Source organism: Aquarana catesbeiana, linkage group LG11 (genome assembly GCF_042186555.1).
Source record: "Aquarana catesbeiana isolate 2022-GZ linkage group LG11, ASM4218655v1, whole genome shotgun sequence".
NCBI classification, from domain to species: domain Eukaryota; kingdom Metazoa; phylum Chordata; class Amphibia; order Anura; family Ranidae; genus Aquarana; species Aquarana catesbeiana.
Window position 1 is genome coordinate 195,936,827 of NC_133334.1, and position 16,908 is coordinate 195,953,734.

General features: G+C 42.7%; 1 protein-coding gene across 1 annotated transcript in view; it reads left to right on the forward strand.

Annotated features, from left to right (window-relative positions):
- The window catches only part of SF3B2 (splicing factor 3b subunit 2), a 73,812-nt gene that overhangs the window by 39,448 nt on the left and 17,456 nt on the right, over positions 1 to 16,908 (forward strand). The window contains exons 11-16 of the mRNA XM_073605163.1: positions 1,024 to 1,251; positions 1,617 to 1,766; positions 13,248 to 13,337; positions 13,847 to 13,954; positions 14,087 to 14,194; positions 15,395 to 15,537. Of these exons, the coding sequence (XP_073461264.1) occupies positions 1,024 to 1,251; positions 1,617 to 1,766; positions 13,248 to 13,337; positions 13,847 to 13,954; positions 14,087 to 14,194; positions 15,395 to 15,537 (827 nt within the window). The remainder of the gene's footprint in view (positions 1 to 1,023; positions 1,252 to 1,616; positions 1,767 to 13,247; positions 13,338 to 13,846; positions 13,955 to 14,086; positions 14,195 to 15,394; positions 15,538 to 16,908) is intronic.

The following is a 16,908-nucleotide window of genomic DNA, read 5'->3' on the forward strand; positions in this document are numbered from 1 at the left end:
TCACTGTATAAATGCCACTGGCAGGGAAGGGGGTAACACTAGGGGGTGTTCCCTGGGAAGTGTTTCTAACTGGGGGAGGGTGGATTCACTGGAGGAAAAAAGAGATCGTCATTCAACACAATCTCTCACTTTTCCTCCTTGACAGATCAGCAGTGTGCTTTGTTTACATTGGCTCACCGCTGATCCATCTCTCCTGTGTACGATCGCCGGCGCCCCCTAAACCGTGTGCACGAAATCACCTACAGGTACGTGATTTTGCGCACTCGGGCCGCCCCTCCCGCAGTAAATGTACGTTGGGCGATCCGGAATCTGTTAATATAACAAAATTTGGAAAAAGTGTAGCGCTGTGAATACTTTCCGCATGCACTGTAATAGGAGATTGGACATTCCGCCTCCTGCACCATTCTTGCCTAGGCGAGCATGACATTTCACTCTTTCGCTGCCTCCTGGGATATTGACTTCACATTTCCCAGCAGGCATTACTTTCCACAAATGGGGCAGTGGCTGACACTGTCTTACATATTCTTCAACGACAGGAGAAAGCAGTGCCTCATTGGTATTTAAGGAAGCTTTACTATCCTCCATTCCTAGAACAAGCATGGAGCCAGTGTGAGATCTGGCACTGTGTTGTTTGGGGGCCAGCTGCGAGAAACAGGAAGAGACAGCTGGGTCTCTGTGACAAAGAGAGAAAATGGTGGCACGGGACAGGATCTTAAGTAGGACAGAGAAAAGGACCATGCTGGATCTGCTTGCCTTATTAGTATTCTAATCTGACATCACCAAGCACCAAAGGTAGGCGGGGAAAGACTTAAATTTGCATTGGGTTTGTGAATTTCCTCTTTAAAATGATACCTGGGCAGGTGATTTCTACCGTGCATATCTATTGATATGAGCAAGTGAATAAATGGGAGCAAGTAGTGATCGTATGCGTTTGTTTCTTCGCTTTTTTTATTTCCCCTCTTCACCCGTTGTATTAACGGTCATCTTTTGTTCTTTTTTGCCCTTCTTGTTTTGTTTTCTCAGCTGGTATCTCGTCCAGATGTGGTGGAGATGCATGATGTTACAGCTCAGGATCCCAAACTCCTTGTGCATTTGAAGGGTACTAGAAATTCTGTCCCTGTTCCTCGTCACTGGTGTTTTAAACGCAAATATCTGCAGGGCAAGAGAGGAATTGAGAAACCACCATTTCAACTTCCTGACTTTATCAAGAGAACAGGTATCCAGGAAATGAGAGAGGCACTACAGGAAAAGGTAAAGAACTGTGTGAACAGAGTTTGATTCAACTAAGGGTACATTATAATATATTTGTTCTTTTTTTGCCACACTCGAAAATAAAGTTTTGTCAAACTTTACCTAATTGAGACAGCTCAGAAAGAATTGGTAAATGGTTGTGGTTTGTTACCGAATAATACTTTTGTTATTTAGAGGTTGTTGACAATAGGAGTGCCTTCAAGCACTCTCTCCTCTTCAGGGTAGGCAAAATATTTGTTTTGCAGTTGATTATATAGATACATGTTCACACAATGCTGCATTAACAGATGAAGAAACAAAGTCCTGTCTGCTGCATTTGTTCATGACACTTTTTTTTTTTTTTTTGTTTTTTTTTTGTTTTTCAGGAAGAGCAAAAGACTATGAAGTCTAAAATGAGAGAGAAGGTCAGGCCTAAGATGGGAAAAATTGACATAGATTATCAGAAACTGCACGATGCATTCTTCAAATGGCAGAGCAAGCCTAAGCTGACTATACATGGAGACCTTTATTATGAGGTGATGAGCAAGCTGCTGCTTGATGTTTGTTTTATATGTGATGTCTTGATAACACCAAAAGTGTTAAATGCTGATGGAATAGAAACTGCTAAACATGTAGAGTTCTGTCATCCATGGACACCTGCACCCAGGACATTCCAGACCTTGTGAGTCTAGAATGTAGTCACTAGGTAATACAAGTTTATTGGACTTTTTTTATTTATTTTTTTCCCTGCCCTACTTTGTCAAAACTGCCAAAAAACCCACAAAGGCTAGCAGATCTCCAAGCTGCACTGTTAAAGCTCCTTCCTAACAAAATAGTGGTTCTTACCTCAGAAGTGGAAATGTTATAAGGAGTTATACTCCAACGTGTCTGCAGTCTCGAAGCCCAGCAGCGGCATGCTGCCCATTTGCTTTTGAAGATTTTCAACACCTTCGTTCAGGTTCACAAATTCTGTATGGCATCTACCAGTTCAGTCATCTCCTCCCTACAGCCAGGGGATTTCCTGGATTATTTGGACATCAAAGATGCTTACTTGCATGTCCCATCCTCCCAGCACATTGCTTCCTGTGTTTCTTATCGTACATCACAGGACACAGAGCCATAGTAATTACTATGTGGGTTAATAGGCCACCTTTAGGTGATGGACACTGGCACGCCCTGAGACAAAAAGTGCACTCCCTATATAACTCCTCCTCCCTGCTGGGAGTCCATCAGTTTTTTTTTGCCAGTGTCTAAGGTATTGGTCACGAGTGAAGATGTGCTGTGCTGAGCTCCACTGGAGCAATCCTTGCTGGGGCTAGCCATGCAGACCGGATCCATTCAAAGTGCCTTATTGGCCAAATCGAATGGTACCCGAGCCTCGTATCGGAAGAAACAAGGTCTTGCCTGTAACGCTTCTCTTTCCAGTACTTTTTGGTAGTAAGGCCATACTGGCGGAGGTGCTATTACAGGTCCAGGATAGTGGGTTTCCTCGAGGATCCCCAGCTCCTGAAGGTTTAACGGAACCCACCAGACGTCCCCATGTGCGTGTTTTTTTTTTTTTTTTTTTTTTTTTTTGTTTTTTTTTTTTTTTTCTTCCTCAGGGAAAGCGTGCCAAAATTTGAAAAAAGATGAAAAGGGGAAGGGTCGCTGATGGGGGCGGGGCTTAGCGCTGTGTTGGCGTCCCCCAACGTTCAACGTGGGAAGGGAGGTTTTAAAAGGCACCATTTATGCTGTTTCATGCTGCAGGAGGGACACAAAAGCAAAGGTGGTATTAAGAGGTTTGGTGACACAGGCATTTCTTTTGACACATTTTACTGCATCAGGCTGAGCATTAACAGCAGTGACAGTACTGGACTATTGCTTGTACAGTGGAAGCATTCCTTCTGGTAGCACCTCTGCTTTGTGCATTGGGCTATGGTCGGAAGGGGGGTGAAAAACACCTCCAAAAAAGGGCTCTAGAAAGACTACTGCAGACATGCGGAAGCCTAGATCCATCCCAGTAGAGATGGCATCCTCCCCTGAGAGTAATATGGCTGGTCAGGGTGAGCCATCAGGAGGGGCAAGTGTTGCAGCTGCTCTTAACACTACAGCCCCTGTGTATATTATTACTAAGGAGGTTTTTTCTTCAACCATTTTAAGCTTGGAGCAAAAAATTGATGCTTTAATTGCATCCCAGAGTGGTACTAAGCGTAGCAGGTCCCCGTCCATTGCTCAGGACCCTCATCCTGAGGAAAAGAGCAAAAGATGACGACTTTCTTTCAAAGGACCAGAAAGAGGCTGATGTCTCCTCTTCCGAAGATCCTGATATGGAGATATCGGGTTCACAGGAAAGGTTGTTGGTACAATCTCTCACCGAGTTGGTCCGCTCCACATTTTTACTGCCAGCAGCGCAGTCAGTCGATGAGCCCACCTCTGGTTTGGATTCACTAAAGCCTCCCCAATCTGTTCATTCTTTTCCTATCCATTCATGGAAGCTTATGTATTCTGAACGGGGAGCACCCAGATAAAAAATTTTTTCCTCTGAAAAAGTTTTCAATACTTTATCCTATGGAGGAAGAGTTTTATAAGAAATGGGGAATTCCAGCAATTGATGCTGCTATATCCTCTGTAAATAAAACCCTGACTTGTCCAGTTGACAATACTCAAATGCTAAAGGATCCAATGGACAAGAAGTTGCAGTTCCTTTTTAAAAACTATTTCGCTAGCAGGTTCAGTCGTTCAACCTGCGCTGGCAGCGATCAGAGTATCTCAGTCCTTAAAGGACCAGTTTATAGATGTACTCAAAGTTATTCCTGATCAGCAGGCCCAGGATTTGGCCAGAATATCAGAAGCGTTGTGTTTTACAGTAGACGCTATGAAAGATTCTATTCTCCAGGCCTCATGGCTCATGCTAGAGCTGGTACATGTGCGTAGAATCCTATGGTTGAAAAATTGGTCAGCCGAAGCGCCATGCAAAAAGCTCATGGCCATTTTGCCTTTTCATGGTGAACGGTTGTTTGGAGACGATCTGGATCAGTATATCCAAAGAATCTCTAATGGGAAAGGTTCCCTTTTATTGGTTAAGAAGAAGTTTAACCATTTTTCTTTTAAACGTATTTCTTTTCCAGTGCCAGGGGCATCAACCTCCAGGCAGTCACGACGGCCTCCATCAGATTCAAGGGGCAAACCTCAGGGTCAGTCCCAGGGTCAAAAGAGGACCTGGGGAAAGAAACCCACAAAACAGAATTCTAAAGCCTCCTTATGAAGGGGGAGCCCTCCGCTCGCTCAAGTGAGGTGTAGGCTTCTACAGTTTTCAAGGGTCTGGCAGGAACAATGTCAAGACAAATGGGTGGCTTCCTCAATTTCTCTAGGTTACAAACTAGAGTTCCGCGAATTCCCGTCTCCTCGTTTTCTCAGATCAAACGTTCCCAGAGATCCAGTGAAAAAGAAGTCTATCTTTCTAGCTTTGGATCATCTCTTGTCTCAAAGGGTGATATCGGAGGTCCCCTTGGAAGGGTGAGGTTTGTGGTTTTATTCAAAACTCCCTCTGTAGAAGTCACGAAACCAGTCAGGGAGTGACCAGCACGACATCCCGGAAGTGACGCTTGCGCTCCACCATCCATCGCCCTCTACTCGAAAGTGATCGCGGTGTCTGCAAGGAAATGCACGCTTCATCCTGGATGGCTGAATATGGTAATAACGCCCTCTGGGTCACGTTTTATGCTTGTTGATTTTACTTTGATGTACGTAGTTAGGATTAAGGGGTCCTCGGTTGTATGGGGGGGTTGTTATAAATAAACAGGATTACGCTATGTGCTGCTATTCTTATGTTTTTATGACACGCATTTGGAGCCCCTATACCAGTGGATCTTGTTGATGGTGAGGACCCAGTACTAAAGTGGCTGATGTACACATATGCTTAAGGCTTTCTCAGTAGAGTCTTCTGGGGTTTGACCACCTTGGGGAGTGTGCTTCACGTGGGGGAATACGTTATTATTCTCTGTAGAAAGGTGCATGCTAAGACAACTGATTCAACACCTACAACGCTTTGAACTACCCCCACTACCATCTACTACATAGATACTTATAACTGTGGTGTTGGCCACATGTTTATAATACGATGATGTTATCATTTTTAAATTTCAGAGCTGTTTTAGTATTTTAATGATCCAGTGATCGGACTGTTTTATTTCCATACTACTTCTTTTATTTTATTCAAACCTGTCCATGGTTCCAAAACCAAACTGGGATGTTGGATCCATTTTAGATCTCAAAGATCTAAACTGGTTTTTGAATATCCGCTCTTTTCTCATGGAGTCAATCCGATCAGTAGTCTTCATCCTACAAGGGGGAGAACTTCTGGCGTCAATCGACATCAAGGATGCTTATCTCCATGTGCCGATTTTGCCCGTTTACCAGAAATTTGTACGCTTCGAGGTAGAAAATCTTCATTTTCAGTCTACCTTTTGGTCTAGCTACTGCACCTTGAGTGTTTACAAAGGTCCTGGCTTCTCCTTTAGCCAGGTTAAGGGCTCTAAGTATAACAATACTAGCCTACTTAGACGATCTACTCTTGATAGATCAATCAGTAGCCCGCTTAAACCAAACTTTGGTCACCACAGCCAGCTACCTGAAAGACCTAGGTTGGATTCTCAACCTAGAGAAATCCTCCTTAAAACCATCAAGGAGATTGCAGTACTTGGAGCTGATCATAGATACAGCTCAGAAGAGGGTGTTTCTGCCCCAGGAAAGCATCAGTTCTATAAAGAAACTGATTCAGTTGGTAAAAACAAAGAATTCTTCTATTCGGCTTTGCATGAAATTGTTGGGAAAGATGGTGGCTTCTTTCGAGACCGTTCCTTATTCGCAGTTTCATTCAAGACTGCTGCAAAACAGTATCCTGTCAACTTGGAACTAGAAGGTCCACGCTCTGGACTTCCCAATGCATTTATCCCCCCCAATGTGTGTCAGAGCCTCAATTGGTGGTTGATATCCAAGAATCTTCAAAAAGGGAAATCCTTTCTACCAGTTACCTGGAAGGTGGTAACAGATGCCAGCCTTCTGGGCTGGGGAGCAGTCCTGGAAGAAGCGTCTGTCCAAGGGAAATGGTCCAAATCAGAGGGGACCTTGCCCATCAATATTCTAGAGATTCAGGTAGTACGCCTGGCCCTGGATGCTCAGACTACGGAATTGTCCTGTCAGAATCCAATCCAACAATGCCACAGCGGCGGCTTATATCAATCACAAAGGGGGCACAAGAAGTTGTGTGGCCCAGAGAGAGGTGAATCATATTCTTTCTTGGGCAGAAAGCAACATTCCTTGCCTATCAGCAATTTTCATTCCAGGGATAGAGAATTGGCAGGCGGACTACTTGAGTCACCAACAATTGTTCCCGGGAGAATGGTCCCTTCATCCCGACATCTTTCTTTTAATATGTAAAAAATGAAGAGTTCCGGACGTGGATCTGTTTGTGTCCAGGTTCAACAACAAGATCGACTTTGTGTCGATCTTGTTCCGCATCTTCTTCGCAGGATCAAGCAAGAAGGGAAGGAGGTGATTCTTGTGGCCCAAGGGGTCTTGGTTTGCCGAGATCATAAAAATGGCGGTAGGAGACCCTTGGACCCTACCACTGTGGCCAGACCTTCTCTCGCAAGGTCCGGTATTCCATCCTACCATACAAACGCTAAATTTAACAGTTTGGCTATTGAGACCCACATTCTAAAGGACCGTGGGCTGTCAGCTTCAGTAGTCTCTACTTTGGTTAATGCTAGGAAGCCGGCCTCCAGAATCATAGAGTCTGGAAGGCATATGTCTCCTGGTGTGAATCCAGGGGTTGGCATCCCAGGAAACATGTCATAGGTCGGATCCTTGAATTCCTACAGATGGGATTAGAGATGAAGCTGGCCTTGAGTACTATCAAGGGCCAGGTGTTGGCCTTATCGGTATTTTTTCAACGTCCACTTGCTTCACACTCTCTGGTTCGTAACTTTATTCAATAGGTAACGTGGATCAATCCCCCAGTTAGGTCACCCCTGAACCCTTGGGACTTAAATTTAATCCTGTCTGCTTTACAAAAACAGCCTTTTGAGCCAATTCGAGCTATTCCCTTGGTCCTCTTGACGAGGAAAATAATTTTCTTGGTTGCCTTATCTTCTTATCTTCTGCAAGAAGAGTATCAGACTTGGCTGCTCTTTCTTGTAAAGAGCCATATTTGATTATTCATAAGGATAAGGTTGTATTGCGTCCTTATCCTAAGTTCCTACCAAAGGTAGTATCAGGTTGTCATTTAAACCAGGATATTGTTCTGCCTTCATTTTTCCAGAACCTCGTTCTGTGGAAGAAAAGTCACTGCATTCTTTTGATGTGAGAGAGGTCAAGGTCAATTTTGAAAGTGACCGCTCAGGTTCGTAAAACAGATGTTTTGTTTGTGTTGCCAGACGGTCCTAAAAGAGGACAGGCAGCGACGAAATCTACTATTTCTAAATGGATTTGTCAAGTGATTGTTCAAGCTTATGGTTTAAAGAGGAAAATTCCTCCTTTTCATAGTTAAAGCGCACTCCACCAGGGCTGTTGGTGCTTCTTGGGCAGTGCCTCACCAAGCCTCTATGGCTCAGATCTGCAAGGCCGCAACTTGGTCTTCAGTCCATACATTTACCAGATTCTATCAAGTAGATGTAAAACATCTTGAGGATATCGCCTTTGGGCGCAGGGTACTGCAAACTGTAGTATAAGTACTCTAGTCTCTTAGTACCCTGCTTTTGTTGTGTCTTCCTCCCTTCAGTTGCCATTGCTATGGGACATAGTAACTACTATGGCTCTGTCTCGTGATTCTCGTGATGTACGATAAGAAAATAGGATTTTTATAACAGCTTACCTGTAAAATCCTTTTCTTTGAAGTACATCACGGGACACTGAGGTCCCTCCCTTCTTTGGTATACGCGTGTATTGCTTTGCTACAAAACTGAGGAACTCCCAGCAGTGGGAGGGGTTATATAGGGAGTGCACTTTGTCTTGGGGCGTGCCAGTGTCCATCACCTAAAGGTGGCCTATTAACCCACATAGTAACTACTATGGCTCTGTGTCCCGTGATGTACTTCAAAGAAAATGATTTTACAGGTAAGCTGTTATAGTGGGCTCACATTACCAATTTGTTGCCCTGCACTTTGGTCTGTAAACAGAACCAAGGGTTTTCATCAATGGGCTTGCACCTATACCTGTGGGGGAAACAGAAGTCTCGCTGCCTATATCCGATTCTGGCTTGGGCACAACGTTGCTACACAGCCTTCTCCACCATCCATTTTCCAAAAGTTGAAAATCAGCATGCTTCCTTCAGTCATCATAGCCTGGTCTCTGGTGAATAGTCAAGACCTCTGTCACAGTTGAGGAATACTGGACGTGAACCTTCTAGCTTTTTTGGTTAAACAAAAAATTGGAACAGCTCATGTCCAAATCCAGGAGTCCCCTTGCTCTTCCAATGGACATTCTGGTAACTTTGTGAGATCATTTAAGCCGGAGCTACACATTAACTCAAACCCCTTCCTAGCCTGATCTGTAGAATAAAGACCGAGGGCATTCTGTTAATGCTTAGTCCACCAAATTGGCCCAGGAAAATGTGGTACTTAGACTACAGTCCCAGGTGGCGGTTCACCATCTCCTTTCATGGTCGCAAGCCTTAACAACATGGCTTTTGAAACCCAGGCCTGAAGGACGAGGCTGTCCACTTTAGTTCTTGCTACACTTTTGAAGGTCATAAAGTCAACCTCTCATAAAGTCTACCATCGAGCACTTGAAAGACCTGTTTCTCATGGTGTGAGACTAGGCATAATCACCCCAGGAAGTATTTGTGGACAAATCTGGTTATTTTGCCAATTGATTGTACCATCAAGGGGCTGATTGCAATCTTGGTGATTCCGTTCCAAAGTCTGCTCACTTCCCCCGTCAGTTTTCTGATAGAATTCTAGTAGACATGGGTTTCCCCATAGTGGGGCGTTGGGAGAATAAATAGCTTGGGTACTGGGTGGTAGTAGTTTAGAAACTCTAAAGATCCACAGGATCGTGGCCACAACATTTACTCCTTCCCTCCCCCTAAGAGACATGCGGTGTGTTATATTTTGGAGAGATTCATATGAGGTGAGGATGGCTGCCTCCAGGGCAGTAGTTGCATTGTTGGCCTCAGGAAAAAAACACCAATGAACATTTGCCAGTTGCGAGGCAATATAGTAGGTTTGGAGACATGGAAGTGCCAGGCCCTCTTCCAAGGTAGGTAGCTGTAGAGTGTGTTTAGCAATATTCACCACACTGCCTCTCCATATAAAATTGGTGATTATGGAGTCTATCTCTTTAAATTTGGCTTTGGTTATGTATATTGGTGAGTTGCTCAGGACGTATAGGAATCGCGGGAGATGGATCATTTTAAAAATATTTATTCTTCCTAACAGCGTATGAGGGAGATTATTCCATGTTTTCAGGGTGTTTTTTAATCCTACTAATAAGGGGGTCTAAGTTAATCTTGGCATAAGAGGAGTTAGGGTGTTTTTTTTTGTCAGGACCCCAAGATATCAAAGTGTGAACTATTTGTAGTGGGCACTCTGGGGGTAGTGTTATTGGTGTCTCTTGGTCAATCTGGAACAAGAGGGATTTGTCCCAGTTGACCCGAAACCCTGAAAAGTGGCCACTGGATAATCTCCAACAGGGCTGGCAGTGACGACTGGGGGTCCTCCAAATAAATCAACATATCATCTGCATATAAAGACACTTTTTCCTCTAGACCCCCAGTCATCAGTCCCTTAATCTCCCCGCTGGACCTTATCAGTGCTGCAAGGGGCTCTATTGCCAGCAAAAACAGGAGCGGCGTCAACGGACACCCCTGTCTGGTACCTCTCTTTATCTGGAAGGCAGATGCCTTTATCATGATATGGATGCATTAACCCTTAGTCTAGCGATGGGTTTGAAGTATAGGAGTTGTAACCACTTTATAAAGGTAGTGCCAAATCCAAATTTAGCCAGGACTTCAAAAAGATATGGCCATTCGACTGAGTTGAAGGCCTTGTGAGCATCTAAGGCCAGTACAGCTCGGGAGCCAGTCGTGTCATGAGCTGCTTGTAGATTGGTAAAAAGTCTACGCAAATTGATAGAAGTTGATCGTCCGGGCATAAATCCGGTTTGGTTCGCCCCTATAATGGTTGTAATTACTGTATTCAATAGTTTGGCGAGTACCTTGGCCAGAATTTTAACGTCTGAGTTGATAAGCGATCTATATGATTCGCATAGGAGGTGATCCTTATGGGGTTTGGGAATCAAAACTATTAGTGCATTCGACATGGAGGGCGGCAGCTGTCCTGTTTTTAAGGGCAAAATTGTACATCCGCAACAAGTGTGGGATCAGTAGGTTCCGAAATTGCATGTACCACTAAATAGGGAATCTATCAAGGCCTGGAGTTTTGTGTCTGACGAATGATTGTATAGCTTCCCCTATTTCTTCCGTCATCAATGGAGCATCAAGTCCGGAGACCTGGTGCTCCGTTGGTTTCGGAAGTGAAATTTCTGAAAGATAATCATCTAGTTCCACTACTGTATAGTGAGCTCTAGTAGCATAAAGCGTGGCATAGAAAGCGACAAATGCTTTCGTAATGTCATAATTTTTGCTCGACCATTGTGCCAGCTGAATTTGTTATTCTAGGGATATTACAGGGTCGATAATCAGGCCTGGCCAAGTAGGCGGCTATTTTTATACCCGAATTCAAATATTTGTTGATTCTGATATAGTAGTTTTTTTTTTGTGTGCGTTCCAGAAGTACCAGTTCTAATTCTCTGGCCCTGTGTCGCCAGGTAGCGTGTGTTTCGGAGGTAGGGTTTGCAGAATAAGCAGTTTCCGCATCCCTAAGTCCTCCTTCTGCGTCCAACAGGCTGGACTGCGACGCCTTGCGGGCCCGCCCGATTACAGCTGCAAAGGAGCTAGGGCAGTGGCCTTAAAAGCATCCCAGACCACAGGGATAGGCGCACTTTAATTACCCAAAATGATTTCATGTCTGCTGAGCTCTGATCTATCACAGCCTGGTCTGCTAACCATAATGGACTCAACCTCTATACCCGGTACGATGAGGGTGTGTTCAGAGCGAGGTCCACCATCAAAGGCGACTGGTCGGACATTACTCTGGGGAGATATTTGATTCCTGCCACTAGGTGAAGTATATCGGATGAAACCAGACAGAGGTCAATTCGTGATAATGTACCATGAGAGTCAGACTGGCATGAGTACTCCTGCACATTCGCATGTTTATATCTCCAGGTTTCCACCAGGTCAAATTGGGTTAGGAAGGATCCGAAGGGCGTGGGGGTAGCGTAGAGCATCTAAATCTATCCATAGAGTTGTCTAAAACTGTAGTCCCCAGCTATTATTAAGGGCCTTCAGCAATTTCCAGTATCATGCCCATCACCTTCTCAAAGAATTTTTTGGTAAAAGATGGTGGGACATAAATATTTGTCATTGTATGAGGTTTACCCCAAAGTTCCAGCACCAGGACCACAAAACAGCCATTAGGATCAAGTTTGATGTGTTTGAGATTGGTGCCGAGTGTGTTCGCCCAGTGTGCCGCTTCTTTCGGATCAGTGAAAAAGTGGGCCTTACCCTGGTGGATGAACCGTAGGAGCGCCAGGCATAGCATGCTGTATGGCAATTGCAGATCACGTAGGCGCCGTTTAACCGCCAAGAAGGTGGCACGTTGCTTTTGGGTGGCTACTGAAAAGTCAGGAAAGATGGTAATGCCATTGCCATTAAAGAGCAGGTGTCCCTTTTTCCTCTGGCTGCCCTGATGATGGCCTCCCTGTCTCTGAAGTGCAGCAATTTAATAAGCATGGCACGTGGGGGTGCCCCAGGGGGTAGGAGGCGCAATTGGGACCCTGTGCGCTCTCTCAATGGCAAACATAGTTGAAACTGTATTGGCGCCAAATGTGGATGTCAGCCATTGCTCCATGAACATTTCTGGAGCCCTGCCCTCTGAGCCTTCCGGAAAGCCTAGGAAGTGGAGGTTATTGCGTCTCAGGCGGTCTTCCATGCCTGTGAGCTTGTCAGACGTGTACTCTTGGGCCTGGCGCAGCTCCCTGACCGAGCCCTGCAAAGGACGTGTTTCGTCCTCTAAATCCCCTATACGTTGCTCAGTATTTTGTACTTCATGCCTCAGATTCTGTACATCATGCTTTAGGAAGAATAAGTCAGTTTTAATTGAGTCCATCTGAGTGTTAAGGGATACATGGCTGTGCTGTATTGCCTCCATGATTTGTGAGAGAGAGGGCTCTGCAGGGTCTGCGGTTACATTAGCAGCATGAGGGGATGCTGGATCAGTGTCCTCTGAGGGGGGAGAACAGGAGGGGGTCCTCAGGGCTGCAAGCAGGGGCATGTTATTTTCCTGCTGATTTTTTTTTTATTTTTTATCTCTATTCATACACTATTATTTTTTTGTTTGCTTTGTTCATTAATATTTTTACGGCTTTAACATGTGTTTACATGTTTCACATTGAAAAAAGCGCAAAATATTTTTTTTTTTTTTTTTTTTTTTTAATTTGTACAATAACTTTTCAATGTTTTGTTCCTTTGCTGACAGCTGAAGTGTAAACAAAAAAGTTGTGGTAGGCATTGGTAATTGCTTCCGGCGAGTACTAAAAAAGAAAAAAAAAGACCCTAATGTAACTTAATGGTAACTTTTTTATTTCTTTACACATTACATTATTTTTTCATTACATTTCTTTAAATTTGATTGAAGCAAAGAGTATTCTGTTTTATTTTATTGCCATCTTGTTTGATAACCTAATGTTCAGAAGTTGTAAATCTTTAAAGAAAAGTTCTTCAGAATCGTGAGAGAATCGTGATCTTTATTCTAAGCAAAAGAATTGACTGCAAAAAAAAAGGATTTTACATGTAATCCAAAAATCCTATATTGCCATTCAGCATTAAAAAGTTAAGTGCAAAACCTCAGTCTTTTTTGTCATTTAAATAAATTGTTTATTGGTAATATTTTGATCGTTTTAACTTTTGCCATTAGGGAAAAGAATTTGAGACTCGTCTGAAGGAAAAAAAGCCAGGAGACCTTTCTGATGAGTTGAGGATCACTCTAGGAATGCCAGTGGGACCAGTGAGTTAATTGATAATTAAAGTTGTTTTAAAAAGGCTGTGTGTCTTACAAGTGCAGATGTATTCAAAATATGGGTGGTGACATTGGAAGGGACGGGGACGGCACACCTTGGGTGTAACATTGTCTAAAAGATAGAGTGAGCCTTTAGCTTTATACTTATTACCATGAGCTAATTTCATTTGTTTTCAAATAAGATCCCATAGTGGGCTTTCTTTCTTTCTTTCTTTCTTTCTTTCTTTCTTTCTTTCTTTCTTTCTTTCTTTCTTTCTTTCTTTCTTTCTTTCTTTCTTTCTTTCTTTCTTTCTTTCTTTCTTTCTTTCTTTCTTTCTTTCTTTCTTTCTTTCTTTCTTTTCTTTCATTTCTTTCATTTTCTTTTCTTTTCTCTTCTTTCCTTTCTTTCTCTTTTTGAAAAACTATTTAGTTTACTGTTGCACTGAAGGTAGTGGACCTGATATTAGAATGCCTCGCTTTCTGAATGTTAATCTGCTTTATCATTTCTTGTCCTGCAGAATGCTCATAAGGTTCCTCCTCCATGGCTTATTGCAATGCAGAGATATGGACCACCCCCATCATATCCCAACCTTAAAATTCCAGGTTTGAATAATCCTATTCCCGAGGTAAGACACACGTATGATACTTTTGGTGTACACCTGGATTTTTTTTTTGTTTTTGTTTTTTTGTTTTTTTTGCAATGCGTTTTATACTTATTCAACTTTCTCCTTTTTTAAAATGTTTACTAATATCCCAAGGGCTGTTCATTTGGATATCATGCTGGTGGTTGGGGCAAGCCTCCTGTAGATGAAATGGGAAAACCACTCTATGGCGATGTGTTTGGAACCAATGCCTCAGATTTCCAGGTAAGCAGCTGCCACAATGCTTTAAAGTGGTTGTAGACATTGAAATGAAATATGGACAAAGTATATCCTCATTATAGTGTGTTTCTACCTGGTGTAAATCCTGGTCACTGTCTCCTTCCTACAGTTTTTTTACTCTGTGGCCCTCAGTGACTCTCTCCTCAAGCACACAGGAATTGATTGACAGCCTTCCAGTGAGGCTGTGCATAAGGGGGGGTCCAGGCCCTCCACTCCATAGGTGTCAGATTACACTCGGCTCTGTGCTGTGGAATGTGACATCAGAAATTCACCTCCTGGAAGCTGACAAATACTTTGGAGGACTCTAGGGGAGAGAGTGTTGCAGCTTCATTTTTGTTTATAACCCAAAGCTTGTCATTTCAGGTTTGTGTAAAGGTTTACCACTTAATATAATATTCTACTGAATATTATCATTCCCTTTTTCTTAGTGTCTAAAATCGAAAACTGTGTTTTTGGGGAGGGGTGAGAATAGTAGAAACCAAAAATTTTTCTGCCTGTGTTTTGTGTGGGTAACTGTCTGCTGATCACGGTCACCAAGGCTAAAAATTGTGGAAAAGTATGTGCAAAAATATTTTGGCTCGTCACCAGAACGGGAATAATGCCCCGTACACACGATCCGATTATCGGACGAATGATCGGCCGTTTTTTTTTTGCATGCTGATCTCACGTCGAATCTGACGAGTTTACTAAAGTCACGAAAATTCCCGTACAACAGAATAAAAATTCGGAAGTGATGTCATGTGTTGTAATGCATTTGTATTGCATTTTCGAACGATAGGTGTACTGATGAAACGAAAATCGTACGATCTGCCATCGTACGCAAAAAATTTCCGTGCACGTCCGATAGAATAATATCGGATGAACTGTCCTGATCGGCTCTCGAAAGCTCTGTACTAACGATCCGATTATCGTACGATCGATTCGAATGCGGCATTTTTCGTACGATTTTCGGATCGTGTGTACGGGGCATTAGGGGGCAAAATTGCATGAGATGTTTATTTTGGTGACAACCTCTACTTTGGAGAGATTTCCTCTCATTTCTTGTTTTACCTGCACGACAGTTGGTAAAGGGGAATCATGTTTTCAATTATACATTTACCAAATAAGAAAAACTTCAGTTTTCTCATCAATGCCCCCTCTTTATAGAGTGCATTTTAAAGGATTTTGTTTGTTTTTGACATTTAGAGTAAAAATGAAGAGGAGGATGTAGACAGAACCCCATGGGGAGAGCTGGAACTGTCTGATGATGAATCGTCTTCTGAGGAAGAAGATGAAGAAAGCGATGAAGATAAAGCAGATGAGACTGGATTCATTACACCTGCAGATAGGTGAGTGATTTCGGGTCTTACATAGCTATCATGCTTGGCTTTCTTTTACCTTGACCACTTCAGTCCCAGTCTTTTTTTTTTTTTTTTGTTTTTTTCCAAAGCTACGTTGACCATTAAAGTGATTTGTAAATGATCACCTTGTAAAACAACCCATTCAGCTTAGGTTACAAATGAAGGGCAAAACATCTGTGTAAAGATAAAAATATAAAAAATGCATCCCCCCCCCCCCCCTTTTTTACATTGTTTGTTTATTATTTTTTGATCCCATTCCCTCAGTTCTAAGCTGCATAAGAGCTGAGGGGAGGAGGAGCAGCAGCACACTGATCTTCCCAGTGAAAGGGGTGTGTGTGTACAAGTCTGATGGAGAAGAGCTGGCTAGAGAACTGACCATGGTGTGTTCTCCTGCTTAGCGTGGTTTGTTTTTAATAGGAAAGCAGAGGGACTGGCAGGAACACTAGGAATCTCACACAAAGGAAACAATACAAAGAGAACGCTTTTTTTTTTTTTTTTTTTTTTTTTTTTTTTTTTTTTTCATACAAGTACATGGTACAGCAGGCTCATATCAGGAATATAAAATGTTGGGTTTACATATTCTTTAAGCTTTTGTGTTCTACTTTTAATTTTTTTATGTTTTGCACAGACAGAGCTTTTAACGTGACAGCAGATTTGGGTTTAAATATTTTATTTTCAATGTTTAAATTAGTAAGCTGTAGAAGAAAATATGAAAAAAATATACTTTTATTCATTTTATTTTACAAAGCAATGTGTACTTAACTGCAGCTCCATAGATTTACCACAAAATACAGTCTACAAGGTCTCCTGTCTAAACATGACATTTGTATGTCATTTTAGTGGAATAGGTAAGTAAAGGTTCAAAAGAGCTTTTTCCCCCTTATTACATCGTCCGGTAATCAGGCTACACACTGTTTACATAAACTGTTAAGCCTGGTACACACTGTGAGGTTTTTTTCAACTCAACGGGCTGAACGAAAAAAAAAACTGAAGCGCTCAGGGGGAGCCGCTGTACTTAACAATCTTTTGTTAGTATAGCGATCTCCCCTGTTCTATTATGTTTTGATGGGGGACTGCCAAGAAATAACAAAGTTTAATTCTTTGAATGTACAAAGAATGTTCATACGAATATTCTCATCCAACAATCAATACGTGTATGGCCAGCATAAGACACTTGTTGTTTTTTACATAGTTACATAGTTAGTAAGGTTGAATAAAGACACCAGTCCATCCAGTTCAACCTGAGTGAGTACACCCTCACATCAGTCCCTACCCTTAAGGAGCCCACAATCCAAGGTCCTCAACTCACATTCATATACTAGGGCCAATTTTTGGACAGAAGCCAATTAACCTACCAGC